Consider the following 24996-nt stretch of genomic DNA (forward strand, 5'->3'; position numbering starts at 1 on the left):
ACTCTTAAGGGAGAAGGAGTTGACCGATGGGACCTACGGGGACCAGTGGGGGCGAGCAAATGAAATCTGTAGACTAGTCGGCGAGTGCGACGTGCGAGCAGAATGTGGATGCACGACAATTGTGGTCGTGAGCGGATGTGTAGGTGCTATGGAGAAGGAAGCTGTGTGCGAACGCGTCCTGTAGAGAAGGTGGACAACGGAGTAGCTGTAGAGCGATGATACCTGTGGACGAGACCTACCTGTGTGCAAGTGAGACCTGTAGATCAGGGGGCAATGTATAAGCTGTGGGGGAGTGGGACCTGTGAACGAGTGACACCTGTTGGGGAGTGGGACCTGTGGACGAGTGACACCTGTGGGGGAATGGGACCTGTGGGCGATTGGTACCTGTCGCCAGGTCTCAATTGGGTGCGAGTGAGCTCTGTAGGGAGCGATGGCAAGATTGGACCTGTGTTCGAGTGGGACCTGTGATCAAATGGGATCTGTGGACACATGGAAACCATTAGGAAGGAGGATCTGCGACGGAGTGGTACCTGTGGGGCCGGCAGGTGGGACCTTGGAGCAGTACTCTCTGTAGGTAGAGAGTGAATGAATGGCATTTGTGAGGATGAGAATCTGTGGGCGAGTGAGAGATCTGTCTGCAGATGGGGCCTGTGGGTGAGGAGGACCTGTGGGCGAGTGTAGAATAGGAGAAGGGGACCTGAGCATAGAGAGCCCCGAGTAGTAGCTTTGTGAAAGAGGAATCTGCTGGTAGGAAGAAGAGCGGTAGTGGAAGGCGTGGATCCGTGGGCCGATGGAAATGGTAGGCGAGTGATATCTGTGGGCGAATGATACCTGTGGGCAACTGATTCCTGTGGGCGACTGATACCTGTGGGCAGATGGGATTCTGTGGGCGATTGGGATTCTGTAGACGAATGGAATCTGTGGGCAAGTGGAACTTGGCAGGCCCCCCGGCGGCCAGTGAGACCTGCGGATAGACCAGGCGGAGTACTAGCTGGCTGTGGGTGAGGGTTATCTGCGGATAGGGAGGAGAGTAGTAAGGCCTGGGCGATCTGAGGAGCAGATGGGACCTGCGAAAGCGGGTAGGATCTGTGGATGCGAATAAGGTCTGTAGGTGTGGATGAGATCTGTGGGCGCGGGTGTGACCTGTAGGGGAGGAAAGCCGGGTAGGCGCTGTGGGGCGAGAGCAATCGGCGAGTGAAGAGCGGAAAGTGGATGTGGATGGTGGCTGTAGTGTGCATTGGTTGAAGAGGATTATATTACTGTGGGGAGGATAGATGTTGGATGGGAGAAATGGATGACCTGGCGGAAGGGACGTAGATGGTGGAAGGGAGATTGAGTGGTGCATGGATAGTGGCCTGTCGAATGGGGGGTTAACCAGTGGCTGGGAGGAGTTAATGACCTGTGGGTGGGAGGGTAGCGGTGGCGGAGAGCGTAAGTGATGGGTGGATGGTGCATGGTGCATGGTCGATGGATGAGCGGATGATGGATAGAAGAGTACGGTGGAAGGATAGATGGTTGGCGGGGAAGGGCAGTCGTGACGCTGGGCGGCTCAGTCGACGGGACTCGGCCCCCCGCTCAAGGGACTGCCCCGCCCGTTGGTGCCTGGAGCCGCCGCGCCTTTTGGTGAAATTCCCCTAAGGAGACTCCCTCGAGTGATTCCATTAAGGGAGAATCATCGAGCCGAATCCACTAAGGGAAGTCGATGTTTTTTGGGGAATCCACTAAGGAAAACTTACCGAGGACGAAAATCCAGTAAGGGAACTTTCAAAAGGCAGGGCGACTCCCAACGGAGGTCAGGGTTGTCAAAGTACTCAACGGAAGTCAAGCTCAGAGGAGAAATGTCAAAGCCACGGCCGAGTCAGGTCATGATTAGCTTCAACTCGACTGTCAGTGGTAAATCTCTAATCTTTGCTGTTCCATTCGCCGCCGTTGTCAGTATCGTGTCAGTAGCTATCCTCACTCTCGGTTCAGTCTTCACTCGCCGATGGCCATCGATGGCTAGCTGTGCACCCCTCCCGTTCTGGCAAAGGGGAGGGAAAACAGTAGCCACCGATGGCGCTCGCAGTGGCAAAGCTGGAAGCTCGCACTGAGCTCCCAGCTTTACCTCTTGCTTGCGTAGCGATGAAAGACTAAGGACGACAGGGGGAGGTGGTACATGATCGGGAGCGGCGACGGTAGAGGGGGAGCGATAAGAGGTTGCTGCCTTTTGTGGTCGCAGCTGACCATCGACACCAATGGGCGTCGCCTTCGTACAAATCCATAAAGGATCCCCGAAGGGAAGGAAAAAATTGGTCCAGCCCACCCAGGCTGGGACTCTATGTACCCGAGTCCATAGAGTCACCCCTCGAAGAGCCTCGCCCAGCGACAAGAGGTAATGAGCCTCGAGTCACCAGACAATGGCAAGTCGAAAGGCAGTAAAAAACCCGTCGCGGTAAAGCTCAAGGAAAAAACTGTAGGTGGTGGGGGAGGAGCCCCCCTGGTTCACCGGTCTTAATCGGTTCCCCTTTGGTTCACCGGTGCTAATCGGTTCCCCTTCCGGAGCGACGAGTGGCCGAATTCTCTTACGAAGGCAAACGACCGTCGGCGAGTTCCGACTGAAGCGTCCTTGCAGTGATCCCGTCGCAGTCGCCTCCCCTCTCGCCCTCATTCTCCACCACTTCGGAGCACCACGTAGGTTCATGACGCCTACGCTGCGCTACCAAACGGTTGAGAAGAGGTAAAAGGAAAGGACGAAAGCTAAAGGTGGATGCTAAGGTAGCGACAGAAGGACAAAGAAGCGCTTACACCTCGCTGTTGGTTCGCTTACCAAACGGAAAAGTCCACATCGTCCTCCGTCTTTTCCACGCTGGGAGGCGGAACCGTGAAAAAGAGCTGTTGCCAGTTCTTTCCGTAGGTAGCCTCCAGCTCAATGGCCAAATTCCGTGGTCGATACTTCACGTCGCCCCGCTCAAGGATCCTCGAGCGAGCACGGCACATTGCGCGCCGACCATGTCGGTAGCAAGTCAGGTGACGGCAGGCGGTCCATGGCTTTCCCTCGGGGTCAAAAAGAGGCTCCTCCTCTTCTTGCCACCGAAGGTGTTCCATCGCCATCGCATTGATGACTTCGACGGGCAGTTCGGTCTTCCCATCCCACAAGGGGGGTGCAACAGTGCGAGGGAAAGCCTGAGGCTCCACTTGCTCCGCTACAGCCACCACAATGTGGTTGTCAGCAGCTACAGCGGTCTCCGTCTGCATCTCCTCTCGGATGGGCGACGCACAGATCTCAACCTTCTCCTCGAGAGGGGAAGGGGAAGACTGCGCATCTACCTCAACCTCGATGGGAGCAGGCTCGGAGATCACCACCACTTCTCCCGATGAAATTTCCTCCAACTCCATATCGCAGGATCCGTCACCATCCTCGATGTCGTCTTCGCCTGCAGAGCAGCACGGAGAGGAGCAAGCAGAGTGGATCGGGGCCTGGATCTCCTCGGAGACTGGCTCCGACTGGGGAATGTCCACAGAAACTGTCACTTCCGTGAAGTTCTGAGCCCGAGGGACATTCCAAGAGCTTTGGTGAAAGCTCGACCAGTCGTTCTTACCAGCCCTGTCAGGGGCTTCAACGGTAATGCCAGCACCCCTTGTGAGGAACCTGGTGGGTGCACGAAGACCGCGGCCAGGGGAGAAGGGAGCCAATAGGTTGGTCGAGGAGGGTGGCATCTTCCTGGCAGAAGGTGACAGCACACCGCGAGAAACATAAGGCGACGCGCCGCTACGGAGCATCGGAGTAGGGGGAGGAATCCTCGAGGCGAAGAGAGGACTCGGCGTGTCGGGGCAGACAGGGGCCTCGCAACGCTTCTGCCCGTTGAAAACCAGCCCTTTCTTCGAGCCAATAGCAGGGCAGGGAGTGTCATCGAGAGCAGCGGCCGGTCCGTACCAGGGTCGGGAGAAGGCAAGACAGTTTTGGACCCACTGACCGCGGTTGACGTCCGGAGACCCCAACAGAAGTCGGTAGGCTTCGACCCTTGCCCTCCCCGTCAGCCAGGCGGGTTCCGAAGCTGTCTGGACAGGAGGTTCGAATGGCGAGCAAAGGCACCAAGACGATGAAGGCGAGCCGGGGGTAGGCGATGGGGCAAACGGACCAGGAGTGCAACATACAGCGGGGGGTCCGACAGCAGGAGCAGGTACGGGAGCGGACATGATAGGAGCAACTACGACTGGGGATGGCACCTTTGGCTTCTCCTCTGAGAGGAGAGGGGCTTTGGGTGCCATACTCACTTTGGCAGGCAATCGCCTGGTGCGGCTTGAGACCCTCTTGGCAGGGGCGACCTTAGTCGTGGTGGTGGCAGTGGCCATGGTGGCAAAGTCCATTCGGAAAGTGCGAGACATGTTGGTGGGTGCGGCAGCGGCGGCAGCAGGCGAAGCGGGGGCGTTGAGCACCAACCTGGAGGTTCGAGGAATCATCTTGGCTAACAAGTTGTTTCTGTGAAGCGTCGGTGGGTGTCTGAGCAAAAGCAAAAAAGCAAAGGGAGGCAAGGGAGGCAAAGGGCTGAGAGTGGTGGTTCAGCGAGCAGTGTGTAAAGCGGGATGAGGAAAAAGAAAAGGGGGGAATTCAGAGCGAGAGGGGGCCTTTATGTACCTGGTGGAAGGGCGAAGCTGACCCTCAAATGCATCCACGGCCACGAGCGGCCCTCAGCGTCCCACTTAGATGTGGGTCATGAATGCGCGCTCTCTCGGCGTCCAAAGCTGATTTTTCGTCGAGATCGAGAGCTTCCATGGCGGAGCGACAGTGTTCCTGCCGGCGAAAAGTGTTGGTTCAGGTGCCCGATGCCGAGGGAAAGTAACACTAGCGTCACTCCAGTGGCCCAGTGTTAAAGTGCCGTGTCGGAGGACGCGACAGACGGCCACGCGTCTCCGAGGCCAGGCATTGCGCCTGTGGGGAGAAGCGCCGGCGTCTAAGTGAGCAGCATGGCGAGTGTTGGACTGGATGCCAAGCAAAGTTGCACGGCGGAGACGGTGACAGTGATCTCAGGCCGCCGGTTTGCCCGAAGGCAGCAGGTCACAAGGACTTCCCACCTGCTCTGTCTCCCTCCTCTAATGCCTTCGATGGGACAATTCCTCTAGTGGTACACTCAACTTCTACCCTCGGGGGAGGCGCTGAGCTGTACCATTGGAAACGACGTTGATGTCAGCTCGCTGCCTCTGGTCGATAGCCCTGCTCTGACCTCGTCGGTAGATTTCCCCACCTGGATCTCACTCTTGCCCCACCTGCCCGACTGTTCCTCGACTTTTGAGCCACTTCCGAGGATACCGATCTCACTCGCCCCACGTGGCTTGCTGTGCCACTTCGTCGGGCGGATGCCAGATTCCGTTCCGCTCTCCGCTCCACACGCCCCCACCCTCACACCCACACTCCTCACGCTCACTAGGCAGACCTTCCTGCCGCCGGTACGCACACCTCTGACGCAACGCCGCTGATGACTCGGATAGCCTTCGCTCCGTAGAGCTCCATCTCTCATAGACTCAGCACGACCACCCGCCTCCTTGCTCTCCACAACTCCTCTTCACCAATTCGGTGATGAGCAGCCGAGGAAACAAGCATGCTCGCCTCGTCAAGGTCCATCTCCTCCCTGCTCGCATTGTCTCTGGTCACTCTCCTGGCCTCTATCGGTCTCAGACACATAACTCAGCAGCGCGCACGATCACCACTCGAGCATGACGTGGAAGAGCTGCTCCTCTCCGGGAAAGCAAAGGAGCGCTGGGCAGACTGGAAGGATTTTGATTGGGCTACAAAGGGAGCAAAGAGGAAGCTCAGGCCGCGCCTACCTAGGCGTGATCAAGAGATGAGGGACCTGATTTGGGGAGATGTGAGTATACCAGCTGATGGGAAAGCATAAACGCCCTCCATTGATCCTTTCGAACCCATCATGTCCCGTCCTAGGTTCAATTCCTGCATACGACAGATATACATGGCTTCTACCTCCCCCATCACTCGCCCGTGCCACCGGCCACGTCTTCCTCTGCTGACTGGGCAGACTGGGTATCTTTCATAGACAGAATGAGGTACAAGGCCCAGTCTGAAGGTAGAGACCTCGTTGTGGTAGATACTGGCGATCTTGGTAAGTGTAATTGTGCATCGGTTGCCCTGCACAGGTGGGTACTGACTCGCTCTGTGCGCTCCCTTCAGTCACCGGACATGGACTGTCGGATGCTAGACATGACGTTCCGCCTGGCTTATTCTCAAATCAGATCTTCGCTCTGGCAGATTGTGCGTACGCAACGATCCGAGGGTAGATCAGAAGCCTACCGGCTAACTTTGACCGATGAACTCTCTCTCTCTCTCTCTGCAGACGATGTCCTGACAGTCGGGAACCACGAGCTGTATACGCTAGAAGGGGTACAAGCCCTACAATCAGACTTTATACCACACTGGAGTGATCGCTATGTAACGTCCAACGTCAATTACACCTCTTCCGAGAATGGGTCTATCTCTCGCACTTCGTCGCTTGGCTCGCAATACACCTCGTTCGTCCTGCCACAGACAGGTCTGCGCCTCACATCGTTGGGCATCCTCTTTGACTTCACCTCGCCAGTTGAAGGCATTTCAATCAGACCACCTGCTAGCATACTCGGCGAGGCCTGGTACAAGGACTTGATGTATAGCAGAATCGGCCACGAGACGGATATCTGGCTCATAGCTGGGCATATGCCACTAGATGGGCCCGAGGATGAATGGGATGAGCTTATAGAGGGGATGAGACGATGGGAAAGCGTAGGACAGAAGCCAATCGTTGGTCTAGGTGAGTGTGAATGCCTCGGAAGAGACGGTCCGGGAGCCGTTCTGATGCTTAGCCTCTTCACTGCCATACAGGTGGCCATACGCATTTGAGAAATTGCAGACAAGACTCAAATACCATCATTCTGCAATCTGGCCGCTACCACGAGACAGCGGGTTTCGTCTCCGTTGCCTTTCCTGAGCGTCACTTGGTATCCCACAATTCCTCTCGCTCATTGGGAGCTCCCATGTTCTCCCGGCGCTACATCGATCTCAACCCTCTCAACTTAGCTCATCATCTGGGCCTCTCGCTGCACAACGGCTCCTTGACGACTCCTTTTGGCCACTACGTGCGCCATATCTTACACTCTCTCGCCGCGAAGTGGAAGCTGGAAGAGGTGCACGGCTTTGCGCCTCAAGATTGGTTTCTGGAGCGCTACGCTGCCAGTGATGAGAGGAGCATCCTGAAGGGCACAAGGGATGTGCTGGTCCGAATCTTCAAGAAGACTTACGAGACAGGAGGCGAAGAGCAGCAGATGCGAATCGCCCTGATCAACTCAGGTAGCCTTCGAAATGATCTCAGAAAGGGGCCGTGTGAGTCGACGTAGAGGTCGCTAATGAGTGAAGAGGAGTAGAAAGCTGACTGTAGCCGCTCTTCTGGGCCCTCTCCATTCTTGACAGTCACCAATAGCGATCAATTCGTTGTCTCGCCCTTTTCAGATTCGGTGTGTACCAGATAAGCTCCATCTCACCATCCGCGTCCCATTCGCTGACCAGGGCTCCCGCTCTTTCCATATGCTTTGCTACATTCCACAGTTTCACTCCATCCACTCTGTGCCCCTCTCTCTTGCCAAGCGTCTGATCGCTCGCCTGAATGGTGACGGAGGAGACGACCCTTTCACGCCTGACGTCGAGGCTGGAGACCGGGGTGTGGGACCGGCCGTCAACTCTTTCGATGAGGATGGCAGGTCAGAAGGCTATGTCACCGTCGATGGGTGTGGTGTGGATGGAAGAGACGGTGATGATACCATTGTAAGTCTGCAGTCAAGACACGAAGAGCTACTCTGGTTCAATAGGTACTGACCCTCTCAACGTACCATTGTCTTCGTCTTCGCCTCTCTCCACAGCACCGACCTGTCCCCCTCGTCCCATTCGAGCCACCGTACATCGTCGCCCTCGCCTCTCCTGCTCCTCCGTCTTCTGCAAAGGCATCTAATGCTACGCAACTGGTGGAAATAGTGACGGTGCAGTACCTCCTGCCCCGTCTGCTCTCCCTACTGGACGAGCTCGCCTCGGAGGCAGAGTATTCCTCTAGCGATCAACCCAAGTCTGCTGCACAACTACATGCACAGTCACAACCTTCGCACGAATGGAAGGTGACACTCCTCGACGAAGGCAAGGTGAAGACGCGCGACCTGTGGCGGATCCAAGCAGAGGAGCTGTGGAGCGAAGAGTGGGAGGGCAAGTGGGAGAGGTATGGCCGTGAAGCGGAGCGGCGAGGACATGAGATTTACGAGGGGTGATGGGAGAGCTCATGGCAAGGGGAGGAGCGAGAGGGGGTAACGCATGATGGGCGATGTGACTTGTTGTTTTGGCATTGCCTGCGAAGCTTAGCTTGCTTGTATAGATGGTGAATCGGGTAGATGCTCTACATATAAATGACCTTTCTTGCCCTCGCCTGCTGACCTCCTTTGGCACATCTCTCGCTTTCCCCTTTATCCTTGCATTCACATTCACATTATCATCTCCTCAGTCCTTCCAACAGCCATCTGCAGCACTTCCTCCTGCCTACCATCCTGTAGCACAATCACCCCTTCTTCCTCGCCCTCCACCGGTCGCTGTAGCGTCTCTAGCTGACTCTTGAGCATGCTCTCCTTCATGAAATGACCCTTCCTCTCATGCATGCGCCGGAGGAGCTCCTCGGGAGTGACTTCGACGTAGATGTGTAGAGTTCGCAATTCGGATGGAGTGGGGTGGTTGGTGCTGCTAGAGGGAGAGGCAGAGGCAGAGGTTGGCAGAGAGTCGATTTCGCCCCGCAGGAGGGAGCGGTAGCTCTTCTTGAGGGCGGAGCAGGCAATGACTACTGCGCGGTGCGACGAGGATAAGGAGGAAGTAGGCGCCGAGCTTGCGCCGGCGGTAGTGCTGATGGTCGGTTTGCTCTGCTTGGAAGTCTCCTCTTGGTCTGCAGTGGGAGCTTGCGCCTTGATCTCTTCCACCTCTCGCCGTGTGTCTACGCCTTGACCTGCACTGGTCTCAAACACCTCTGCCAGCAGACGCTGCTTCGTCGATGTTCCCTCGTCTTCTGCCAATCCCACTCCCGTTGAACTTCCTCCTGGTTGCTGCTGCTGCTGCTGCTGTTCTTGTTGCAGATGCTTCTGCTCCTCCCTCTTCTCATCCCCCTCTGTCACAATCTCCCAAGCCCTCTCCCTAAGCCGCTTCAACCAACCCTCTCGATCTTCATCCCTCAATGGTTCTCCCCTGCTCATCTTTTCCACATTGGCCTTTGGATGCAAGTCATCCCCGTCGACAAAGGGGAGAGAGAGGGCAGAGGCGAGGTGTGAACCCAGGGTGGATTTACCCGAGCCGGAGGTGCCCATGACGATGATCAGGTGTGCGGGGCGGGGCGAGGTGAAAGAAGTGGTGGTGGAAGTGGACATGCTGGGCGTAGAGTGGGGAGAGGAGCTGGTGTAGAGGGAAGTGATGGTGACGAGTAGTAATGGTAAGAAGGAGTAGAAGGAGCAAGAGGAGCGCCTTGGCATAGAATGGCGACGAGCAATGCGGGCCAAGGTGTTCCTTGCTGTGCTTCTCTCTGTGCTTCCTTGTTCCTGTATCGCGGGGCGCATCTGCACCTCGTCTCCGTCTCCGTCTTCCCCGACCTCCACTTCCGGCCCGAAATCGGTCACTTGGCGAGGAATCCCACAGGGTCTGTACGCCGAAATGAACAACGTAGTCTCACCCCACTCCACTCCACTTCACGGCTACCACAGCAAAGCGCAGAGGATCGTATCGCAAGTCCTTCACAATCGAGCAGCGAGCAGCATGTCCACCTCTACTCCCGAGGGTAGCCAGTCCAAGGCCAGATCCACCGCAGGCGCAAAAGGAGCCAATTACCACCGACAATGCACCGGCGCCGCCCTGCGCACAGTCGAGGCTCACTCCACTCCACAACCTCTCACACTGTACGGCGCTGCCTTTTGTCCCTTTGTACATCGAGTGTGGATCGCACTTGAGGTATTGGGCGTGCCGTATAGGTATATTGAGGTGGACCCTTACGAGAAGCCGAAGAGTCTGCTGGAGGTTAATCCCAAGGGACTGGTACCGAGCTTGAGGATTGAGGGCAAGGATGGTGAGAGTAGAGGATTGGGGGAGAGCACAGTCATCCTAGAGTACCTGCACGAGCGCTTCGTCGACTCTTCCCAGAGCAGCAGCAATGGCAAGTCACTCCTCCCCTCGCTATCCTCCGCTTCCTCCTCGTCCTCATCAGAACAAGCAGTCTACCAGCGAGCACAACATCGTCTCGTCTCACATCACCTAAACGCCAAGCTCATACCCGCCTTCTACCGTTTCCTCCAAGCCCAGGAGCCGGAAAAACAAGTCCAGTTCGGTGGAGAGTTTGTAGATGAGATTAGGTGGTTTCAGGAGAGGTTAGAGGAGGCGGATAAAGTTAGCAAGGCGGAAGGAGGAGGAGGAGGAGGGGACTTTTTTGGAGGTGCAAAAGAAATTGGCTGGACGGATGTAATGCTTGCCCCTTGGGCGTTTCGAGCAACGAATGTCCTACGTGAGTAGTCTCACCTCCAGACCTTCTCTCTTCCTCTCCGTTCCTACATACTCACTCACCCTTCCCTCCCTCCCTCCATCCAACCAATCAACCAGATCACTTCCGCTCCCTCTCCCTCTCCTCTCCCACCCTCTTCCCTCCCAATTCCCGATATGATCGCTGGACCCAAGCAGTCTTTTCCCATCCGGCGTTCTTGGCGACTACTTCGACCGAGGATCTTTACTTGGATAGTTATGCGAGATATGCAGAGAATAGACCTAATACGAGTCAGGTTGCAAAGGCCATTAATGAGGGACGTGAGTTCGGGACGGGGGACGGGGATGGGGATGATGAGGAGAGAGGAGAGGGGAAGCGAAGGGTGGGAGTGGAGCAATGCTGACTGACTGGTCTTTTGCTTCTTTTACCTCTCTTGACACAGGAGCCCTGCCATAGGAGATGGACTCCGTTGCACTTGCACGTTCCACACTACTTGTATCGTATCGTAGCATGGTCGAATAGGATTGCACCGGATATCTCCATCTCTATACGTTGCGCAACCCCCAATGCATAGGAAGCCCACAGCTGGCCTGCCGGCATCGAGCAAACACTTACGCCTCTTCTCCATCACTCCCATCCTCATCTTCCTCCAGCTCCTCCATCTCTTCCCCTTCACTTCCACTTCCACTCTCCTCCTCCTCCTCTTCCTCACCCATTCCATTCTTGAGCAAGTCCTCCAAATCAATTCCCTCCCTCTTGGCCTCCCTCAGAATCTCCTCCAGTCGTGCCAACTCGCCTTCCTCGTCCTCCTCGCCACCCTCACCTTCGCCCTCGAGATCTGTATCCATGTCCGAAAGGGGGTTGAAGAATTCACCATCGGCATCTTCTAGCTCCTCCTCCTCGTCGGAAGAGTCTCCACCAGAGGCAGTGGCAGTGGCAGAGCGAGATGGCAGAGCTCCATCCCCACCTACGACGCTGAGACAGGTAAGACGGGAGCCGCGCGTACTGTACTCTGCTGATGGCTTGATGATCGGCAGCTCCTCGCCTTCGAGTGCGGCAGGGGCAGTAGGAGCGACGGTACCTGCAGAGGAGACGAGGGAGGCGAGATTGAAGATGCGGACGAAGCCGTCCGAGGAGATTGTAGTTGCTGTTAGCACCCAGGGAGCTGGTGATGAGGAAGTGGAAGGTAGGGAAAGGGGTTGCAGAGAGATGCCTTTTACGCGGCTGGAGTGCCCTTCGAGCCAGCCGATCTCTTTGAGGGTCCTCTCCTCCTCCTCTTCATCATCATCATCATCATCATCATCATCGTCCTCCTCTTCCTCTTCCGTCTCGTCGTGCTCCTCCTTCTCCTTGGCCTTGGCGTCTAGAGCGTCAAAGATCTTGCGGTCGAAGAGGTAGATTCCCACTCTCTTGTCCTCTCGAGCTACAAAGATCAGCGTCTTTCCCTTGAGCTCTGCGTTCATCTCCTCTGCACCTCTAAGACTGCCCAAATCCCAGACTGCTACTGCATTCAGTCTGGTACCCGTGAGATTTCCCTGGCCGATTCGGGCGACTTCACTCATGTCCTTTCTGAAGATACGGACAACCGTCCTTCCCAGGAGGGCGAAGAAGTGTCCTTTGCCCTCTCCACCGAACCAGCGGAGCGCCTCCATTTCTCCTCCGTGGCCCATGCCCATCTTTGTCCCACCTAGACTCTTGCCTCTAGTAAGGTCCCAAGCACGCAGCACGCCATCTTGCCCTCCACTGAGTGCGAGCTTTGCAGATGGATGGGTAGAGATGAAGTTGACCCGGCCGGTGTGGCCCTTGAAGGTGTGTAGGAGCGCCCAGTCCCTAGTTCGGTAGAGGAGGATGGCTCCTCCCTCTGCCGTCATGAGCATGTGGCTTGGCAGAGGGAAATCGATGCTCAGAGGACTGCCGAAGAGCTCTGCACCGCTCAGAGAGCCTACCTCGCGCTTGCGACGTAGGTCCCAGATCTTGATTAGCTCGTCTTGACCTGCTGTTACGAGGAACTTGGAAGAGGAGCCGGCAGTGGCCAGGGCTTTGATTGCCGAAGGGTGGGCGGGGAATTGAAAGATGGGCGAGAGAGAGAGAGCCAGATTGCTGTCCGTGGACGTGGAAGTGGGAGGGGTAGAATCGTTTGTGTGGGAGACTTGTAGTCCGTAGAGGAGACGCTCGTAGGAGCCGACGATGATGCGGAACGAGGGCAGAGCGGCGGGAGGCTGGATCCAGGTAGTTGGAGTGGTAATGCCTGCTGAGGACGAAGAGGCACCGCTAGATGCTAGAGCTCTGACTGTCTTTGGTGTACTTGATGTTGGCTTTGAGCTGGACGCTGATGGTCCCACGCCGGCACCCCTGTCTGGCCGCTTGCTTGACACCTTGGAAGCAGCAGCAGCACCACCACCCCTACCTGCTCCTTGATGTGACACCTGCTTTCTAAGAGGCTCCTCTCCTCCTCGCTTCTTCATAGCGCTCTTCGGAGGTGCTCCAGTACTTCCCTGAGGCTTCTGACCAGACACCTGTCGAGCTTTACCTTTGGCAGCGAGCCCGCCATTGGTAGCTTGCCTGGGTGGGGGTGCTGCTTCCGGTACATCCAGCTTGGCCTTTTTCGCGCTCTTCCTGAACACCAGCGGTGGCCTGGTCCCGCTCCCGGGCGGCTCTGCCCTGCGCTTGTTTGAAGTGGATGCTGTCTTTGGAGGCATCACTGGTGATGATGGTGAAGATGGATGTAGGTATAGGGCCAAGGTGAAATGATGTGTCTACGTCAAGAGTGAAATCTCTACTCTACTCTACACGCCTCCAGTCGGGAAGAAGAAGTGCAGCAGCCAAAATTCTGTGCCGTGGGCGGACTGGACGGGCGTGGCTGCTCCGCGCAGCAAGGACGCCAGGCTCATCTCACACCTTTGCACATCTCATACTCACACCTCACCTCACCTCACCTCACCTCACCATCATCAAGAATTCGCAGAGATGCTACGCCTTCAGCCTCTGCTCCGTACCCAGCTCTCGCCGGTGTCCAGCACTCCACTGGCCAGCACATCCCGCCTGATCAGCACAACTCGCTCGGCCACGCCTCTCCTACCTTCTCGGGCAAAGCCATCCTGCAATTGCTCTTCCTCCCACTCCCACTCTTCTCTGCACCCACCTCTCCCCTCCTCCCATCCTACCTCCTCACCACCAACAACAACAGCAACAGTAGCATCAGCGGGATTCCTCACAAATCCTGCTTCTCGCTCTCTTCTATCTCAAGAGCAGACACGAGGAATGAAGGTGCGCAGCTCAGTCAAGAAGTTCTGTGAAGGATGCTCAGTCGTAAGACGTAAAGGACGATTGTATGTCATTTGCTCAAAGGATCCAAAGCACAAGCAGGTGAGTAGAGAGAGAAGGGGGGGAGAGATGAGGAGAGAGGGTCTTGAGAATGGCGAGACGGACTGGAGGAATGCAGAGAGAGGGGGAGGAATTGGAGATGCTGGAGGACGAGACAGAGGCGAACACATCAGAGCTGACATGTGCTGCTCGGCTCTTCCTTATCAAACCACAGCGTCAAGGCTAGAGCAGCTATGCACTTCTTCTGTCCCTTTGTCTCTCCCTCGTCTCATCAGGCATCTCACTCACATCTCTTCAGCGCTGGGATCGCTCACCCCACCGCCCAAACCCTGCCCAGGGACCTCCGAGTCATGCGCAAAATCTCTGTACTTGTAGTCTCGAAATACACATACACCCCACCCTACATCACATACAACGGAGAAGAGCTTGATCATTCTCTGGCCAAGTGTCCAACCAGCCTCGTCTGTCCTGCCATCGCTCGCCTCTCACAGCGCGCTCCCTCTACTCCTCCTCCTCCGTCCCCTTTTTCCACTCCTTCCATTCCTTCCAAAGGAGCTCCCTATACTCTCCCTCGGCCAGCACCCTCGCACCCAGAACTGCAATCCCCTCTGTAGCCTTGAGTGTTGCTTCGTGAGCGGCGGGAGTGCGAGAGGCAGAGGTGAAGCCGACGGTATGGTTGCCTTGGGTCTTGGGGTCGTCGATTGGAATCTTGTACATTGGGTGGACAGAGGGGAGGTGGTAGGAGATGTTGCCGAAGTCTGCAAGGAGCAAAGGGGTAAAGGGCAGGGAAGGGAAGAGGAAGGGGGTATTGAAGTCAGGCTTCGGACTTGGGCTTGCTGATCAGTGTGAATGGGTTTAACTCACCGGTGCTGACCGCTACAGGCTTCCTCGCATACTCAATCTCAAACTCCTCCTTCATGAACTGCACATAATCATCCGTCAATCTCTGTGAATTCCTCACATCATCATACGCTCTCCCTTCTTCAATGTCAATCTTACACCCCGTAGCAAGCGCTGCCGCCTGGAAACACTTGAGGACTTTGGCCTTTACGACGTCTAGTTCGGAGCGGGTAGTGGAGCGGACATTCCAAACCATCTTGGACTTGCCGGGAATGACGTTGGGAGCCCAGTCTGGATCGGCAATCAGGATGCCGTGGACTCGGGCGGTTGTGGGGAGTTGTTGACGGAGGAGGGAGATGTTGTTGTAGGAGAGGATGGCGGCGTCTTGAGCATTGATGCCTTGCTCTGCGCAGCCAGAGGCAGTGAGAAGAGATCTCATCAAAGTCAGCTCATGTCCATCTCTTCTAAATCTCATTCAGTCTTATCAACTACGGTTGCGTAGTCTGCCTACTCACCAGGGAATCCTCCAGCATGAGCCGTCGCGCCCGTGAACGACACCGTAATCGGCACGACTGCAAGCAGCGGTCCAATCATCTCCTCAGGGCAAGGGTGAATCATCAAACAAGCGTCCATGCCATCATAAGCTCCATCCTCAAGCATGATGACTTTCCCTCCTCCACCTTCTTCTGCGGGCGTACCAAGCAGAACCACCCGACCTGTCACGTCGTACTTGACTAGGGCAGAGGCGACTGATAGAGCTGCGCCTACGCCTCCGATTGCGATGAGGTTATGGCCGCAGGCGTGCCCGATGCCAGGGAGCGAGTCAAGCTCACTCTGGAATCCAACAGTTGGGATCTTGCCATCTTTGGCCTTCATGGATCCCTTGGAGTGGTGTACGAATTCCGCTCTCCAAGCCGTCTCCAATCCATTCGCATGAGGGGTAATCTTCCACCCTTCCTTGTCCAACCCACGGAAAAAGTCTACGAAGAGATCGTGTGTCTTGTGCTCCGTAAAGGCCGGCTCATGCAAGTCCCACATCTTGAGAGAAAGATCGCGCAGAGTTGGCGAGAGGTTTTGGAGCTCATTGTGAATATGGTGGGCGAGGGAGTGGGAGAGGGAGCTCATAGGCAAGGGAGTGGAAGGGGAGCTAGCGGAGCTCTTGAGGTCTTGAGCGGTGTATGAAGGGAGAAGATCACTACTCCATGCTGTGCATTGTCCGCAGGAAGAATGGGCGCTGCGTGCTAGCGATGAGGGAAGCTTCTCCTCACGAGAAGGAGAGGCGGGCTTCTCTTCTTGACGCCGGGTGCTCTTAGCACGTGGCAAGAGGGCAGAGAAGCAGGATGGCATCTCGAGGGTGATGAGGAGGAAGGAGAAGGGTGTACCAAGGCCAAGCTGGATGGATCGCTACCACCTCGACGTGGTCAAGATAGCAGGCGAGAGCAGATGGGTGAGGCAATCAGCGCAGCGAGGGGACATCTGCAGGTGGCTCCGCTTGCGGGGCTCTCTGCTCTGGCCTGGCAGCAAAGTGGACCCTGCACTCTGCATCCTCTCCGCCCTCGGCCCTCGGCCTGCTTCGTCCGACGCGCCGCTGGGCAAAAGAGGCAAAATGGGCCAGAGATCACACTCACTGGGCCATACCATGAGCGTAGACTAGCAGACTGGTAGGTCCCAAAAAATGCAGTCGGGCTCGCACACTCAGAGTTAAATGTAGCAACGGTATTACTGATCTATGCAAATGGACAGCAACAGCGAGTCATCGAAGGTTGGACACAAATGGAACCGTACGACGGCACTCTGATCTGGGCTTTCTTCACCCCCTTCACCGCTACTGAGGAGGCCAGTGAGGATCATCCATCGTCTGTCTAGAGGGGTGGAGATTGGCCTCTTCAAGACCTTCTTGCCGCTACGGGTATCGTCCTCTCCCTCCTGCCAAGGCTGCCTGACTTTCTTGAGACTGCCGTTGAATTTAGACAACGCCCGCTATCAGCAGACCGTCTCATACGACGCCCTGATAAATTCCAGCCATTTCAGCCGCAACCCCATCCACAATCCCATCTCCCGCCAATCCACTGCTCGACGATGACAATCCAGCATTGCCCGCCCCACCTGTCACGGCGCCGTAGTTGCCATAGATGTAGTAAGTGGCTCGCTTGTGTAGTGCTCTGACCGTTGCCGGGAATTGGAAGAAGAGGGCGTAGAGCAGGACGATTACTAGTAGGAGGGTGACAAATGCTAGAGGATTTCGGATATGAAGATATGATGAATCGTGTCAATGAAAGGCTTCACATTTCGCTATACGACCTGCCTGGACTCACCAACACTCAAGCTCTCCCAATCAGTCAACATTCCCCCGGCAAAGCTCGCTTGCAACCAAATGTTGATCCTCCAATTGAGCCATCTCACCCACTTGATCGGCTGGAAAATCGGCGAGGGCATATGGTTGTTTGGGCTGTATAGGGCATTGTTCCTCTTGCTAGGTAGCTTGCTCGGCTTGTACTGAGATAGGGGCTGGGAAGTGGCTTGTTGCTGGTGAGGGCTTGGCTTGAGAGGAGAGGGAGGGATGGTGCGCGAGCGAAGATTCTTCGAAGAGGAGGCCTGGGGCGACGAGGAAGAAGTCGAAGCCATTGTGGAACTTGAGCTGGATCTGATCCAGGTGAAGTACGATGAGAATGAGAAGGGCGTGGACCTGCTACTGGCGCTCTCTGCGTATGGTGGGGTCCTAGGTCGACTTCGACCAAAGTGCTTTGGGGGATAGGCGGCCGAAGAAGGGGCCGAGATGGGTAGGCCGTTGAGAGTGATCGTCGGTGTAGAGTAGAGTCCAGCCTTGGTATCTATGTGAGGCAGTGTATGAGATCGAGAAGGCGAAGAGAGCGAAGAAGACGAAGAGGGAGAGGCGGGTCGTCTTCGGGAGAACGAGGTCATAGAATGACCACCGAAGTAATAGTTGGTGCGACTTCAAGCCCAGTCAACGCTTGTATGACTTTCAGGCGGAGTCGAGGCAGCTCTTTCCTCGAGCCTTGTCTTGGCTCGAGTCTGTGAGTAGGAGTGAGCAGCGGTAGGCACAGTCGTGTGAGCGAGGTGGGTGAGGCGAGGTGGACAAGTGTAGTCTCAGTGCGGCCCGAGCGGAAAGAGGAAGAGGCAGCGCGTCGGCCACCTTCGACATCAACAGCCACCTCGCCTAGGTAGATTGGGCTTCACGAGGGCTGAGTGGTATGGTGGAGTACCGAATGTGGTCAAAGTGGGTACGATGGACACTCTGCCAGTCTCTCATAGAGCTGCTCATGTCCCACTCTTAAGTCGCCAAGCAGCAAGCAATCTCCCCACCCAGGCGCAAATCAAGGTCGAGGTGCTTTGCTCTTGCACCTGCCTCCGCTTCCGTTCCGGTCGGGGTGAGTAGCCACATGCGGGAAGGCAGTGGAGCTGCATGAATTTGGCGTGACTCCTCCTGTCCTGCCCGGCTACCCACCACGGATCTTACTCACCACCTCCTCCGGCCCCGGTAAACAGCTCGCCCATCCACTGCCATCCTCGCCATCTGACCGCTTTGCTGCCACTGTTCCCAGATCGCAAGCCTCGGTCTGCTGCCATCTGCTTGCTCGCGGGATTTTATCATCCGCTATCCCGGTGCCCTTTCCACCTACCATCCCTGCCCCAAGCTGGACATCACAACCCGGTACCCCAGAGTGCCTGAAGAGCGGGCACGATGAGTCCTTGAAAGACGACTCTCTCACGCAAGAGGCTGGATCTGTATATATAGAAGGTCAAGGAGCCTGACAGCATCCTCCGTACACCGTTGACCGGGTGACAGCGGGTGTCACACGAGGATGCCCAGCATGGCATTGAATGGTGAGTGAGAGGCAGATACCATCCACTGATACGACTTCTGCCTAGCTCACATCTCACCTCTCCCGCTTTGATCCATTTCTCTAGCTGCTTTCCCTACCTCTCCCTTGTCTCGCTCGGCGCTGATGGGGGACACATTCTTGTCCGCAGGCTCCGGTGACGAGAGCATGGGTGATCTCAGGTCTCGACCCCTGGCTCGGCGGCGCCCTCCCTCTGCTTCGAATTCCACCTCACCCTACCGCAGCCCTTTGGCGTCTTCCTCGCGCTCATCCTCTCCATCCTCTTCCAATTGGCTGCCCAAACGCATGCCCTCCTCGGCCTCTTCGCCTGTGCTTCTGCAACACGGCCACATGCTATCATCCACTGTCCCTGCTACACCCCGTCCCGGCAGGAGGCGCTCTTCAAATCACTACTCTACATCTCCCACACCCAATCGTCCTCTCATTGGATCCTACTCGGAGTCTCTGCTCAGTGGTCGGATGAGTACAAATCCCAGTATCCCTTTTCCGTTCCAGGCAGAGCTTGGAGTACTCGGAGCAGCCGAGGGGGAGACCCCCCGCCATCTCAAGGTAGACTTTGACGCCAGATTCTACGCCATGCCGGAGGACAGCGGCTCTAGTCGTCTGGCCTCTCATTGGAGTCAGCCTTCGTACTCGTCATCTCCATCTCCTCGTAGCTTCAGCGCCAGCTACCTTGCGGCCTGTACCCCTTCGACGCCGGGCCCATCTTCCTTTGCCTCCCCATCGACACAGAATGTCAGCTCGGCTCCGTACGTGGGCACAATCGATCTCGACGCCCACTATCACAGCATCCTCTCTTCCTCACTGGCCGCCTCGCGTCACACTATGCCTCTAGTCCCTCCCGTCTTTCCAGGATACGAAGTACCACCACGCGGGCAAGTGCAGCTGCTAGTCAAGAACACCAACTTGCAATCAGCCGTCAAGCTCTTCCTGGTGCCGTATGATCTGAAGGATATGCCTACAAGTACCAAGACGTTCATCCGGAAGAAGATCTGTGTAGAGACTTTACCATTGCGAGATGCAGGACAGCCTGGACCAGCGAGGCGCAAAAGGCATTCCTTCGATGCTGCCGGCGTGCTAGGCGAGCGTCTGAAGCCGATGGAGTCGCTCAAGTATGCTGTGCATCTGCAATTCGTGTGTGTCCCTGGCAACACCTTCCGCCCAAAGAAAGCGAAGAAGACGGCAACTGCTCCTAATTGGATGCAGCCAGATGCTGGTGTCGCTCAGCACTCTCACAGCGACTTCATTTGTTCGGAGAGGTCGGGCGTTGAGAACAGTGCTTCTCCAAATCCAGAACCTGCTCCGCGCTACTTTCTCTACCGGTCCATCAGAGTGGTCTTTTCGCCGCGACCACCAGAGAAGGAGGACATAGTCAAGACATACATCGAGACACCAGCTGGGCTGATGCCTGAGGATGTTTACGTGGCTTCTCAACATCGAGCTCCAGAAGGTGACCACACTGTCCCTCAGAAAGTGCAGGAGCAGAGCTATTCGACATTCTCTGGGAACAGCGAGGAATGGGAAGTCCTCCGCAAGAAGGTCGTCAGATCTAGGAAAGAGTGGAAGATGAGCGGTTCAAGGGGCAGAAAGAACAGAGCCGAATCCCAAGATCCCGATGTCTCGAGCATCTCCCTTGCTTCTACCGCTGAGGCGGAGTCGGCAGACACATCGGCGATCTCCATACCGGGCGAACCTTTCGTCATGGACGATGAGGAGATGCGCGCGGGTCCAGATGGAGATTGGTCGATGGGAGAGCATGAGCACCATCCAACTTCACCTCCAGCAGACGTCTATGCGCCTAATCCTGATCCCAACGGAGAGTTGTGGCAAGCGCCCGCCGAGTCGGAAGAGGAGAATCAGATTCAAGATGGTGCGCAGCAGAGATGGGACAGTCTGACGAGCGCCCACCACGGACATGTCGTCAACGCCACCCCGCCTCCAGAAGACCTCCATGTCCGCAGTACAGAGTACGTTGGTCAGCCATCCAGGACTCTTCGACGTCAACGCTCTCGGACGATCACTCCCAACCCAGACCAGAACGCGCGCGACGCAGCAGCTGCACGCCGAAGTATGCTCCCGCCATCAGCCCGCTCCTTGCCTGTCTCGCCGGGGATGAGCAGTCGACGTCCCGCCTCGCCCGCAACAGCTGCACCGTCAGCCACGAGCACAGTCAACGGCCGTCCAGCCTCTCCTTCACCCTTTGCGCCCGCCTTCAGCCTGCAACGGATCTCTATTCGCCCGTCCTCCCCCGCACTCGCGGCTACAACGCCCACGAATGTGAGCGGCGTCACAAGCCCGGGCCCAAACTCGTCGCTCACCATATCTGCCACGCCTCATTCCCCTGGGGAAAGAGGCAGCTCGCTGGGGCTGGGAAGTACGCCAACGAGTGGAGGTGGTGGTGGTGGAAGCAACAGTCACTCTGCGAGTGTGGGAAGAGGAGGCTTGCCGTATCCCTACCTGCGGGCGGGCTGGGGTAGCTCGACGGATCGACTGGACTTGCAATCGCAGACGCAGACGCAGGTGCAGCTTCAGGTAGGTGGGAGCGAAGCAGATACAGTGCGAGCCTCTTCCCCTGCCCCTCGTGGAAGCGGATCTCGCATGGCCCTTTCGAGAAACCCGGGAAGCTCAGGCACGCTCACTTCCTCCTCTGCGTCAGCTGCGGCTTCAGCTCGCACTCTACGTCGGCGCAAGAGCAGGACGGGGCGCAGCTCCTCTTCTTCCTCAGATTCGGGGTCGGAAGACGAGACGAAGCAAGGTCGCTCCTCTCAGCGGAAAGCAGAGAGCGAGGTGGAAGCGAGTCGAGCAACAGGCGCGGAGGAAATTGACGATGACCAGGCTTTGTTGGAGATGTGGCACTCCTCTCTCTCCCTTACGAGACGTGGCGGGAATGGAAGTGCGGGTGGAGGTGGGAGTGCGGCTGGACAGGAAGTAAGTGGCGTCTAGATACCTAGCTAGCCAGCAAGACAGGCAGGCTAGCGCTCCTGTCGTCCTCACCATCGTGCGCTTTTGCCAGGAGTAAGGAACTGCAGCGCTTCTGCCTCCTGTCTTCTCCCTCTCCTCGTTCCTCATTCTGCTCCTCATCTTCGGCCACTACGGCCTTTTCTTATATGCTATACGTCACATTTGTACCATACTCTCGCCCCTCGCTGAGCCCCATGATTCGTTGTCAATCTCATCTTATCTTATACGCCATCTCGCGAGCACCGACACGCCTGAAGCTGTTGCAGACACGCGTATGCACTCAATTCTCAAAGTCAAAGCGACAGCAGAGGTTCGATCGATCGATTGGACGGGGGCGTAGATGCTGGTGTATGGAATGTATGTATGTCTGTTGTCTGAACGAGTGTGAAAATACAGGCGTGCAACGTCTGCTCCTCCCTCCTCTCTCTTCCCTTTTCCCTCTCATCCCCTCTCTCCACTTCTCTACTTCAAGCAGGCACCCCATCCATCCCATCCTTGACCGCCTCCCACCCTTTCCTCCTCTCCGCCCTCTCCACCCTCTTTCCCTCTCTACCCTCTGTACTCATGAACATTTCCGCAAGCGGGAAGCGCTCCAACGCTTTACTCCTGAAGGTCTGCAACTCCTCGCTACTGGCCGCAGGGGATAGACGGGGGAGGAGTGGCGTGCTGGAGACAGAAGGAGAGGAAGAGGAGAGGAGGAACCGGTAGGTTTCTCGCAGCGCGGGAAGTGTACTCGTAGGTGCCGAGGCAAATCCGATGCAAGAGGCCACGACGCGCTCCCTTGTGCTCGCGTCGGGGGAGAGGACTAGGCTAGCCCGGGCATGGGAGAGGACGTCCCCTGTGCGCTGGAGGAACTCATCGTTCACCCTCTCTAGGCTGACCTCGCTTGCGGGCTTGATCCCCTCTAGAGCAGCCTCGAGGCCTCCTCTCACCTCGGCGGGGGCAGCGGCTAGATCGGGCATGCCTTTGAGGAGCTGCAGGAGCTGGACGTGCACTCGACCCGCAAGTGTTGGATCTCTTGAGCTGGAATTGCTAGACTTGTTGAGGAGACCAGTGGACTTGCGCAGCGCTCGAGCGCAGAGCAGCCAGTTCTTATCGCGCAGAGCATGCTCAAAGGTGGCGATCCACACACGGGCATCGCCTGCTGCGTGGAATTGCAAGGAGCGCAGTAGCCGCTCTGCTTGCTCCAAGGGCTGATTCGACTGCAGCAGGGCCATACCTTCCGGATCAGGATCGGGGATGACCTGAGGGGTATCGTCTTCTTCTGCGGCTTTACCACCTTTGGCCTTGGCCTTTGCTGCCGCCTCCTTCTTCTTCTTTGCCTCTTCTTCTTCCTTCTTCTTAGCCTCGAGCTTCCTCAACCGCTTCTGCTCCTTCTTCGTCTCTTCCTCACTCGTACCGTTGCTGTGCCCTGCCGCGCCATTGGTCGTGGACCGTCCAGGCGTTGCGAGAGAGGGCTCGTCGTGGAGAGAGAGGTAGATGCCGACGGCGCGCAAAGCAGCGCTGACGTATGTGCGATGACCACGAATTCCATCTTCCCAGCGGCACATGTCGATGTAGTCTCTCAATGTGAATTTGCGGATACAGTAAGAGTGGAAGTCTAGTTGGTCATCCCAGTGGTCCTCAAAGATCTTCTCCGTCTGGGCGTACCGCTTGAGAGCAAGGTGGAGGTCGCCTTGCTCCTCGTGGGAAAGACCGTTCTCGTAGATGAACCAGATAGCCTGCATTTCGATCAGATCAGCAAGAGGCGAGGAAGCGTCTGGCTTTGTGAAGAGACCCATGACTGCTTCTCCTTCCTCTGCCTGACCATTTCGCAGCTTGTACTTGGCGTCCTTGCTGTTGAGGAACCTGTCTTGACCATCAAGCAGACGAGCATCTTCCATGGCGTGACTGGCGGCTTCAATTGCTCCTGCTCGTTTCAGGATACGAGCCTTGGTCATGTAGAGCTCGGGAAGGGTCGGGGTGTGAGCAATTGCTGATTCGATGTAGGCAAGGGCAGTCTCGGCTTGACTAGTGTGAGAGTAGAATTGAGCAAGGAAGTATAGTGTCCAGAGGTAAGAGGAAGGTGGCTCGTCCGAAGATGTCGAAGGGGCGAACTTATCCAGGAGCGACAGAGCCACAGTCTCGAGAGCTTTTCGCTTGGCAGAGTCGGCGAGAAGCGCCTTGAGGTCGGAGAAGATGCTAGGAACTCCCTTGGTGAGAGCTCGATATAGATAGGCTTCCAGGGCCTCGGCGAAAGCATCGCCCTTCAGGTAGACCAACTCAGTACGCTGCGCTGAGTGACTCTTAGGGAAGGAGCTCCGAAGTTCACGAAGCGCTTCTACTGCCGTGGCGTACCCTTCCTCGCTGGAGGCGTCAAGCTTTACGCCTTTACTCCTCAGCCAACCCTGTATGTGGCCCCGATCCTCCTCATTCTCCTGGACAAGCTTAGTCCACATCTTCTGCGCCTCGTCCAGCTGACCAAGCTCGAGGTAGGACTTTGCCTGCAACAACCGCATAGCTCTCTGGTCAACGATGCGGCTTGATGTCGAGATGTGAGAGAAGTAGGTGATGACGTCCTCGTAGCGCTTGTCCTCGAAGAGGATGGAAGCTTTGTAGAGAAGCATCTCGGAGTGTTCGTAATTCGAGCTGGGTACATCCTGTGAAGGCGGGGCAGTAAGCTTGTTAGTCAGCAGTAGCTCCTCATCTTCAGCGACCAGCTCTTCGGACTCACTCGGCATGTATGTTCCCACTGCGCCAGAACATTCTCGGCTTCCTTGAGCTGTCCGTCAAGATGATAGGCGGTAGCCAGGGCTGCCCAGTTGGATCTGATGTGGGGCTGCATGCGCAACAGAGTGATCCTCTGATCGATGAGCGGGGTGAAGTTGCGCGACTGGACATGCATGTAGCTCGACTCTCTGATGAGGTTGAGATTTGTGCCTCCTTCGATCCTCAGGGCCTGAGCGTAGCATTTGATCGACTCTTCGTAGTTCTTGTCCATACGGTTGAGGATCCCAAGGGCATGCCAGCTGATGAAGCTCGTCAGATCTTTCCGCACGCCCTGCCTGGCCAGATCCAAGCCTGCAGCTCGATCACCAAGCGAGGCCAAGATGAGACCCTTCATACAGAGCGTCTCTCCATGGTCGGGGTGCTTCTTGAGGATGGTGTCTGCCGTCTTGAGTCCGAGCCTGTACTTCTTGGTCTCATACTCCTGGAGGAGACGGGTGAAGAGGGCTCGCTCCTTTGTCGGGAGGCTACCGCCAGCGACGGCTACCTTGCCCTTTGGCGGCATGGAGGGGTGGGAGGGGGAGGAGCAGGAGGAGCTCGGAGGAATGGGCTGGGCTGCGTATATGCACAGGGTCGAAGGAGTAAGATGAGGTACCACTGCCGCTCGCCCAGGAAGCTTTGGCGCGTGGGCCGAGGCGGGGCTTGCCTGGGTGAGGCAAGGGTCTGTGCTCCACCGCGCAGTGCCTGCCGCGCGCGGTGCCGCCCATTTTTCTCCCTGGCTGGCTGAGCGGGCGGCG

At 56.7% G+C, this 24996-nt stretch overlaps 11 protein-coding genes across 11 annotated transcripts; 4 read left to right on the forward strand and 7 right to left on the reverse strand.

Annotated features, from left to right (window-relative positions):
* Positions 1-115: 115 nt before the first annotated feature.
* On the reverse strand, positions 116-1342 carry BCV69DRAFT_37706 (hypothetical protein). Its single transcript, XM_025495232.1, has one exon. The coding sequence runs from the start codon at positions 1236-1238 to the stop codon at positions 264-266; it is 975 nt and encodes a 324-aa protein (XP_025346548.1). The 5' UTR covers positions 1239-1342; the 3' UTR covers positions 116-263.
* Positions 1343-2802: 1460 nt separating this feature from the next.
* Positions 2803-4440, reverse strand: BCV69DRAFT_294585 (hypothetical protein; the record flags this gene model as incomplete). The annotated part of the gene is made up of 2 exons (XM_025493874.1): positions 2803-4038; positions 4255-4440. 2 exons carry the CDS (start codon positions 4438-4440, stop codon positions 2803-2805), a joined length of 1422 nt encoding a protein of 473 aa, XP_025346549.1.
* A 936-nt stretch (positions 4441-5376) lies between these two features.
* BCV69DRAFT_37783 (Metallo-dependent phosphatase) lies at positions 5377-8697 on the forward strand. Its single transcript, XM_025495233.1, has 8 exons — positions 5377-5843; positions 5918-6095; positions 6164-6244; positions 6327-6776; positions 6848-7345; positions 7433-7476; positions 7568-7783; positions 7879-8697. The coding sequence occupies exons 1-8, from the start codon at positions 5577-5579 to the stop codon at positions 8272-8274; spliced, it is 2130 nt and encodes a 709-aa protein (XP_025346550.1). The 5' UTR covers positions 5377-5576; the 3' UTR covers positions 8275-8697.
* BCV69DRAFT_313654 (carbohydrate kinase) lies at positions 8323-9541 on the reverse strand. The gene has a single exon (XM_025495052.1). The coding sequence runs from the start codon at positions 9508-9510 to the stop codon at positions 8485-8487; it is 1026 nt and encodes a 341-aa protein (XP_025346551.1). The 5' UTR covers positions 9511-9541; the 3' UTR covers positions 8323-8484.
* A 249-nt stretch (positions 9542-9790) lies between these two features.
* BCV69DRAFT_251133 (hypothetical protein) lies at positions 9791-10908 on the forward strand (the record flags this gene model as incomplete). The annotated part of the gene is made up of 2 exons (XM_025490414.1): positions 9791-10529; positions 10625-10908. 2 exons carry the CDS (start codon positions 9791-9793, stop codon positions 10906-10908), a joined length of 1023 nt encoding a protein of 340 aa, XP_025346552.1.
* Positions 10909-10985: 77 nt separating this feature from the next.
* Positions 10986-13295, reverse strand: BCV69DRAFT_284025 (WD40 repeat-like protein). The gene has a single exon (XM_025492897.1). The coding sequence runs from the start codon at positions 12968-12970 to the stop codon at positions 11117-11119; it is 1854 nt and encodes a 617-aa protein (XP_025346553.1). The 5' UTR covers positions 12971-13295; the 3' UTR covers positions 10986-11116.
* Positions 13296-13413: 118 nt separating this feature from the next.
* BCV69DRAFT_37918 (hypothetical protein) lies at positions 13414-14267 on the forward strand. Its single transcript, XM_025495234.1, has one exon. The coding sequence runs from the start codon at positions 13473-13475 to the stop codon at positions 14202-14204; it is 732 nt and encodes a 243-aa protein (XP_025346554.1). The 5' UTR covers positions 13414-13472; the 3' UTR covers positions 14205-14267.
* BCV69DRAFT_284028 (amidohydrolase) lies at positions 14076-16121 on the reverse strand. Its single transcript, XM_025492898.1, has 3 exons — positions 15185-16121; positions 14694-15074; positions 14076-14587 (listed from the first exon to the last, which is right to left on the reverse strand). Exons 1-3 carry the CDS (start codon positions 16014-16016, stop codon positions 14331-14333), a joined length of 1470 nt encoding a protein of 489 aa, XP_025346555.1. The 5' UTR covers positions 16017-16121; the 3' UTR covers positions 14076-14330.
* A 250-nt stretch (positions 16122-16371) lies between these two features.
* BCV69DRAFT_284029 (hypothetical protein) lies at positions 16372-17957 on the reverse strand. Its single transcript, XM_025492899.1, has 2 exons — positions 16985-17957; positions 16372-16901 (listed from the first exon to the last, which is right to left on the reverse strand). Exons 1-2 carry the CDS (start codon positions 17589-17591, stop codon positions 16666-16668), a joined length of 843 nt encoding a protein of 280 aa, XP_025346556.1. The 5' UTR covers positions 17592-17957; the 3' UTR covers positions 16372-16665.
* Positions 17958-18136: 179 nt separating this feature from the next.
* On the forward strand, positions 18137-21724 carry BCV69DRAFT_313659 (hypothetical protein). Its single transcript, XM_025495053.1, has 2 exons — positions 18137-18515; positions 18600-21724. Exons 1-2 carry the CDS (start codon positions 18494-18496, stop codon positions 21473-21475), a joined length of 2898 nt encoding a protein of 965 aa, XP_025346557.1. The 5' UTR covers positions 18137-18493; the 3' UTR covers positions 21476-21724.
* Positions 21725-21836: 112 nt separating this feature from the next.
* BCV69DRAFT_261505 (N-terminal acetyltransferase A, auxiliary subunit) lies at positions 21837-24800 on the reverse strand. Its single transcript, XM_025490700.1, has 2 exons — positions 24207-24800; positions 21837-24132 (listed from the first exon to the last, which is right to left on the reverse strand). The coding sequence occupies exons 1-2, from the start codon at positions 24762-24764 to the stop codon at positions 21961-21963; spliced, it is 2730 nt and encodes a 909-aa protein (XP_025346558.1). The 5' UTR covers positions 24765-24800; the 3' UTR covers positions 21837-21960.
* Positions 24801-24996: the final 196 nt, after the last annotated feature.

This window comes from Pseudomicrostroma glucosiphilum (genome assembly GCF_003144135.1).
Source record: "Pseudomicrostroma glucosiphilum strain MCA 4718 unplaced genomic scaffold BCV69scaffold_11, whole genome shotgun sequence".
Taxonomy (NCBI): domain Eukaryota; kingdom Fungi; phylum Basidiomycota; class Exobasidiomycetes; order Microstromatales; family Microstromataceae; genus Microstroma; species Microstroma glucosiphilum.

What these genes read in the sequence shown, in the direction of transcription:
- BCV69DRAFT_313654 (XM_025495052.1), bottom strand. Translation starts at nt 9,510, where the DNA reads ATGCCAAGGCGCTCCTCTTGCTCCTTCTACTCCTTCTTACCATTACTA.
- BCV69DRAFT_313659 (XM_025495053.1), top strand. Translation starts at nt 18,494, where the DNA reads ATGCCCAGCATGGCATTGAATG. An exon ending in GCCCAGCATGGCATTGAATG is followed by an intron (nt 18,516 to 18,599) that starts GTGAGTGAGAGG and finishes CCATTTCTCTAG; the next exon opens with CTGCTTTCCCTACCTCTCCC.
- BCV69DRAFT_284025 (XM_025492897.1), bottom strand. Translation starts at nt 12,970, where the DNA reads ATGAAGAAGCGAGGAGGAGAGGAGCCTCTTAGAAAGCAGGTGTCACAT.
- BCV69DRAFT_37783 (XM_025495233.1), top strand. Translation starts at nt 5,577, where the DNA reads ATGCTCGCCTCGTCAAGGTCCATCTCCTCCCTGCTCGCATTGTCTCTG. An exon ending in GGGACCTGATTTGGGGAGAT is followed by an intron (nt 5,844 to 5,917) that starts GTGAGTATACCA and finishes GTCCCGTCCTAG; the next exon opens with GTTCAATTCCTGCATACGAC. An exon ending in GGTAGATACTGGCGATCTTG is followed by an intron (nt 6,096 to 6,163) that starts GTAAGTGTAATT and finishes CGCTCCCTTCAG; the next exon opens with TCACCGGACATGGACTGTCG.
- BCV69DRAFT_284029 (XM_025492899.1), bottom strand. Translation starts at nt 17,591, where the DNA reads ATGACCTCGTTCTCCCGAAGACGACCCGCCTCTCCCTCTTCGTCTTCT. An exon ending in TTGGGAGAGCTTGAGTGTTG is followed by an intron (nt 16,902 to 16,984) that starts GTGAGTCCAGGC and finishes GAAATCCTCTAG; the next exon opens with CATTTGTCACCCTCCTACTA.
- BCV69DRAFT_37918 (XM_025495234.1), top strand. Translation starts at nt 13,473, where the DNA reads ATGCTACGCCTTCAGCCTCTGCTCCGTACCCAGCTCTCGCCGGTGTCC.
- BCV69DRAFT_261505 (XM_025490700.1), bottom strand. Translation starts at nt 24,764, where the DNA reads ATGCCGCCAAAGGGCAAGGTAGCCGTCGCTGGCGGTAGCCTCCCGACA. An exon ending in AGTGGGAACATACATGCCGA is followed by an intron (nt 24,133 to 24,206) that starts GTGAGTCCGAAG and finishes CCGCCTTCACAG; the next exon opens with GATGTACCCAGCTCGAATTA.
- BCV69DRAFT_284028 (XM_025492898.1), bottom strand. Translation starts at nt 16,016, where the DNA reads ATGCCATCCTGCTTCTCTGCCCTCTTGCCACGTGCTAAGAGCACCCGG. An exon ending in TCATGCTGGAGGATTCCCTG is followed by an intron (nt 15,075 to 15,184) that starts GTGAGTAGGCAG and finishes CTGGCTGCGCAG; the next exon opens with AGCAAGGCATCAATGCTCAA. An exon ending in GCCTGTAGCGGTCAGCACCG is followed by an intron (nt 14,588 to 14,693) that starts GTGAGTTAAACC and finishes TGCTCCTTGCAG; the next exon opens with ACTTCGGCAACATCTCCTAC.
- BCV69DRAFT_37706 (XM_025495232.1), bottom strand. Translation starts at nt 1,238, where the DNA reads ATGCACACTACAGCCACCATCCACATCCACTTTCCGCTCTTCACTCGC.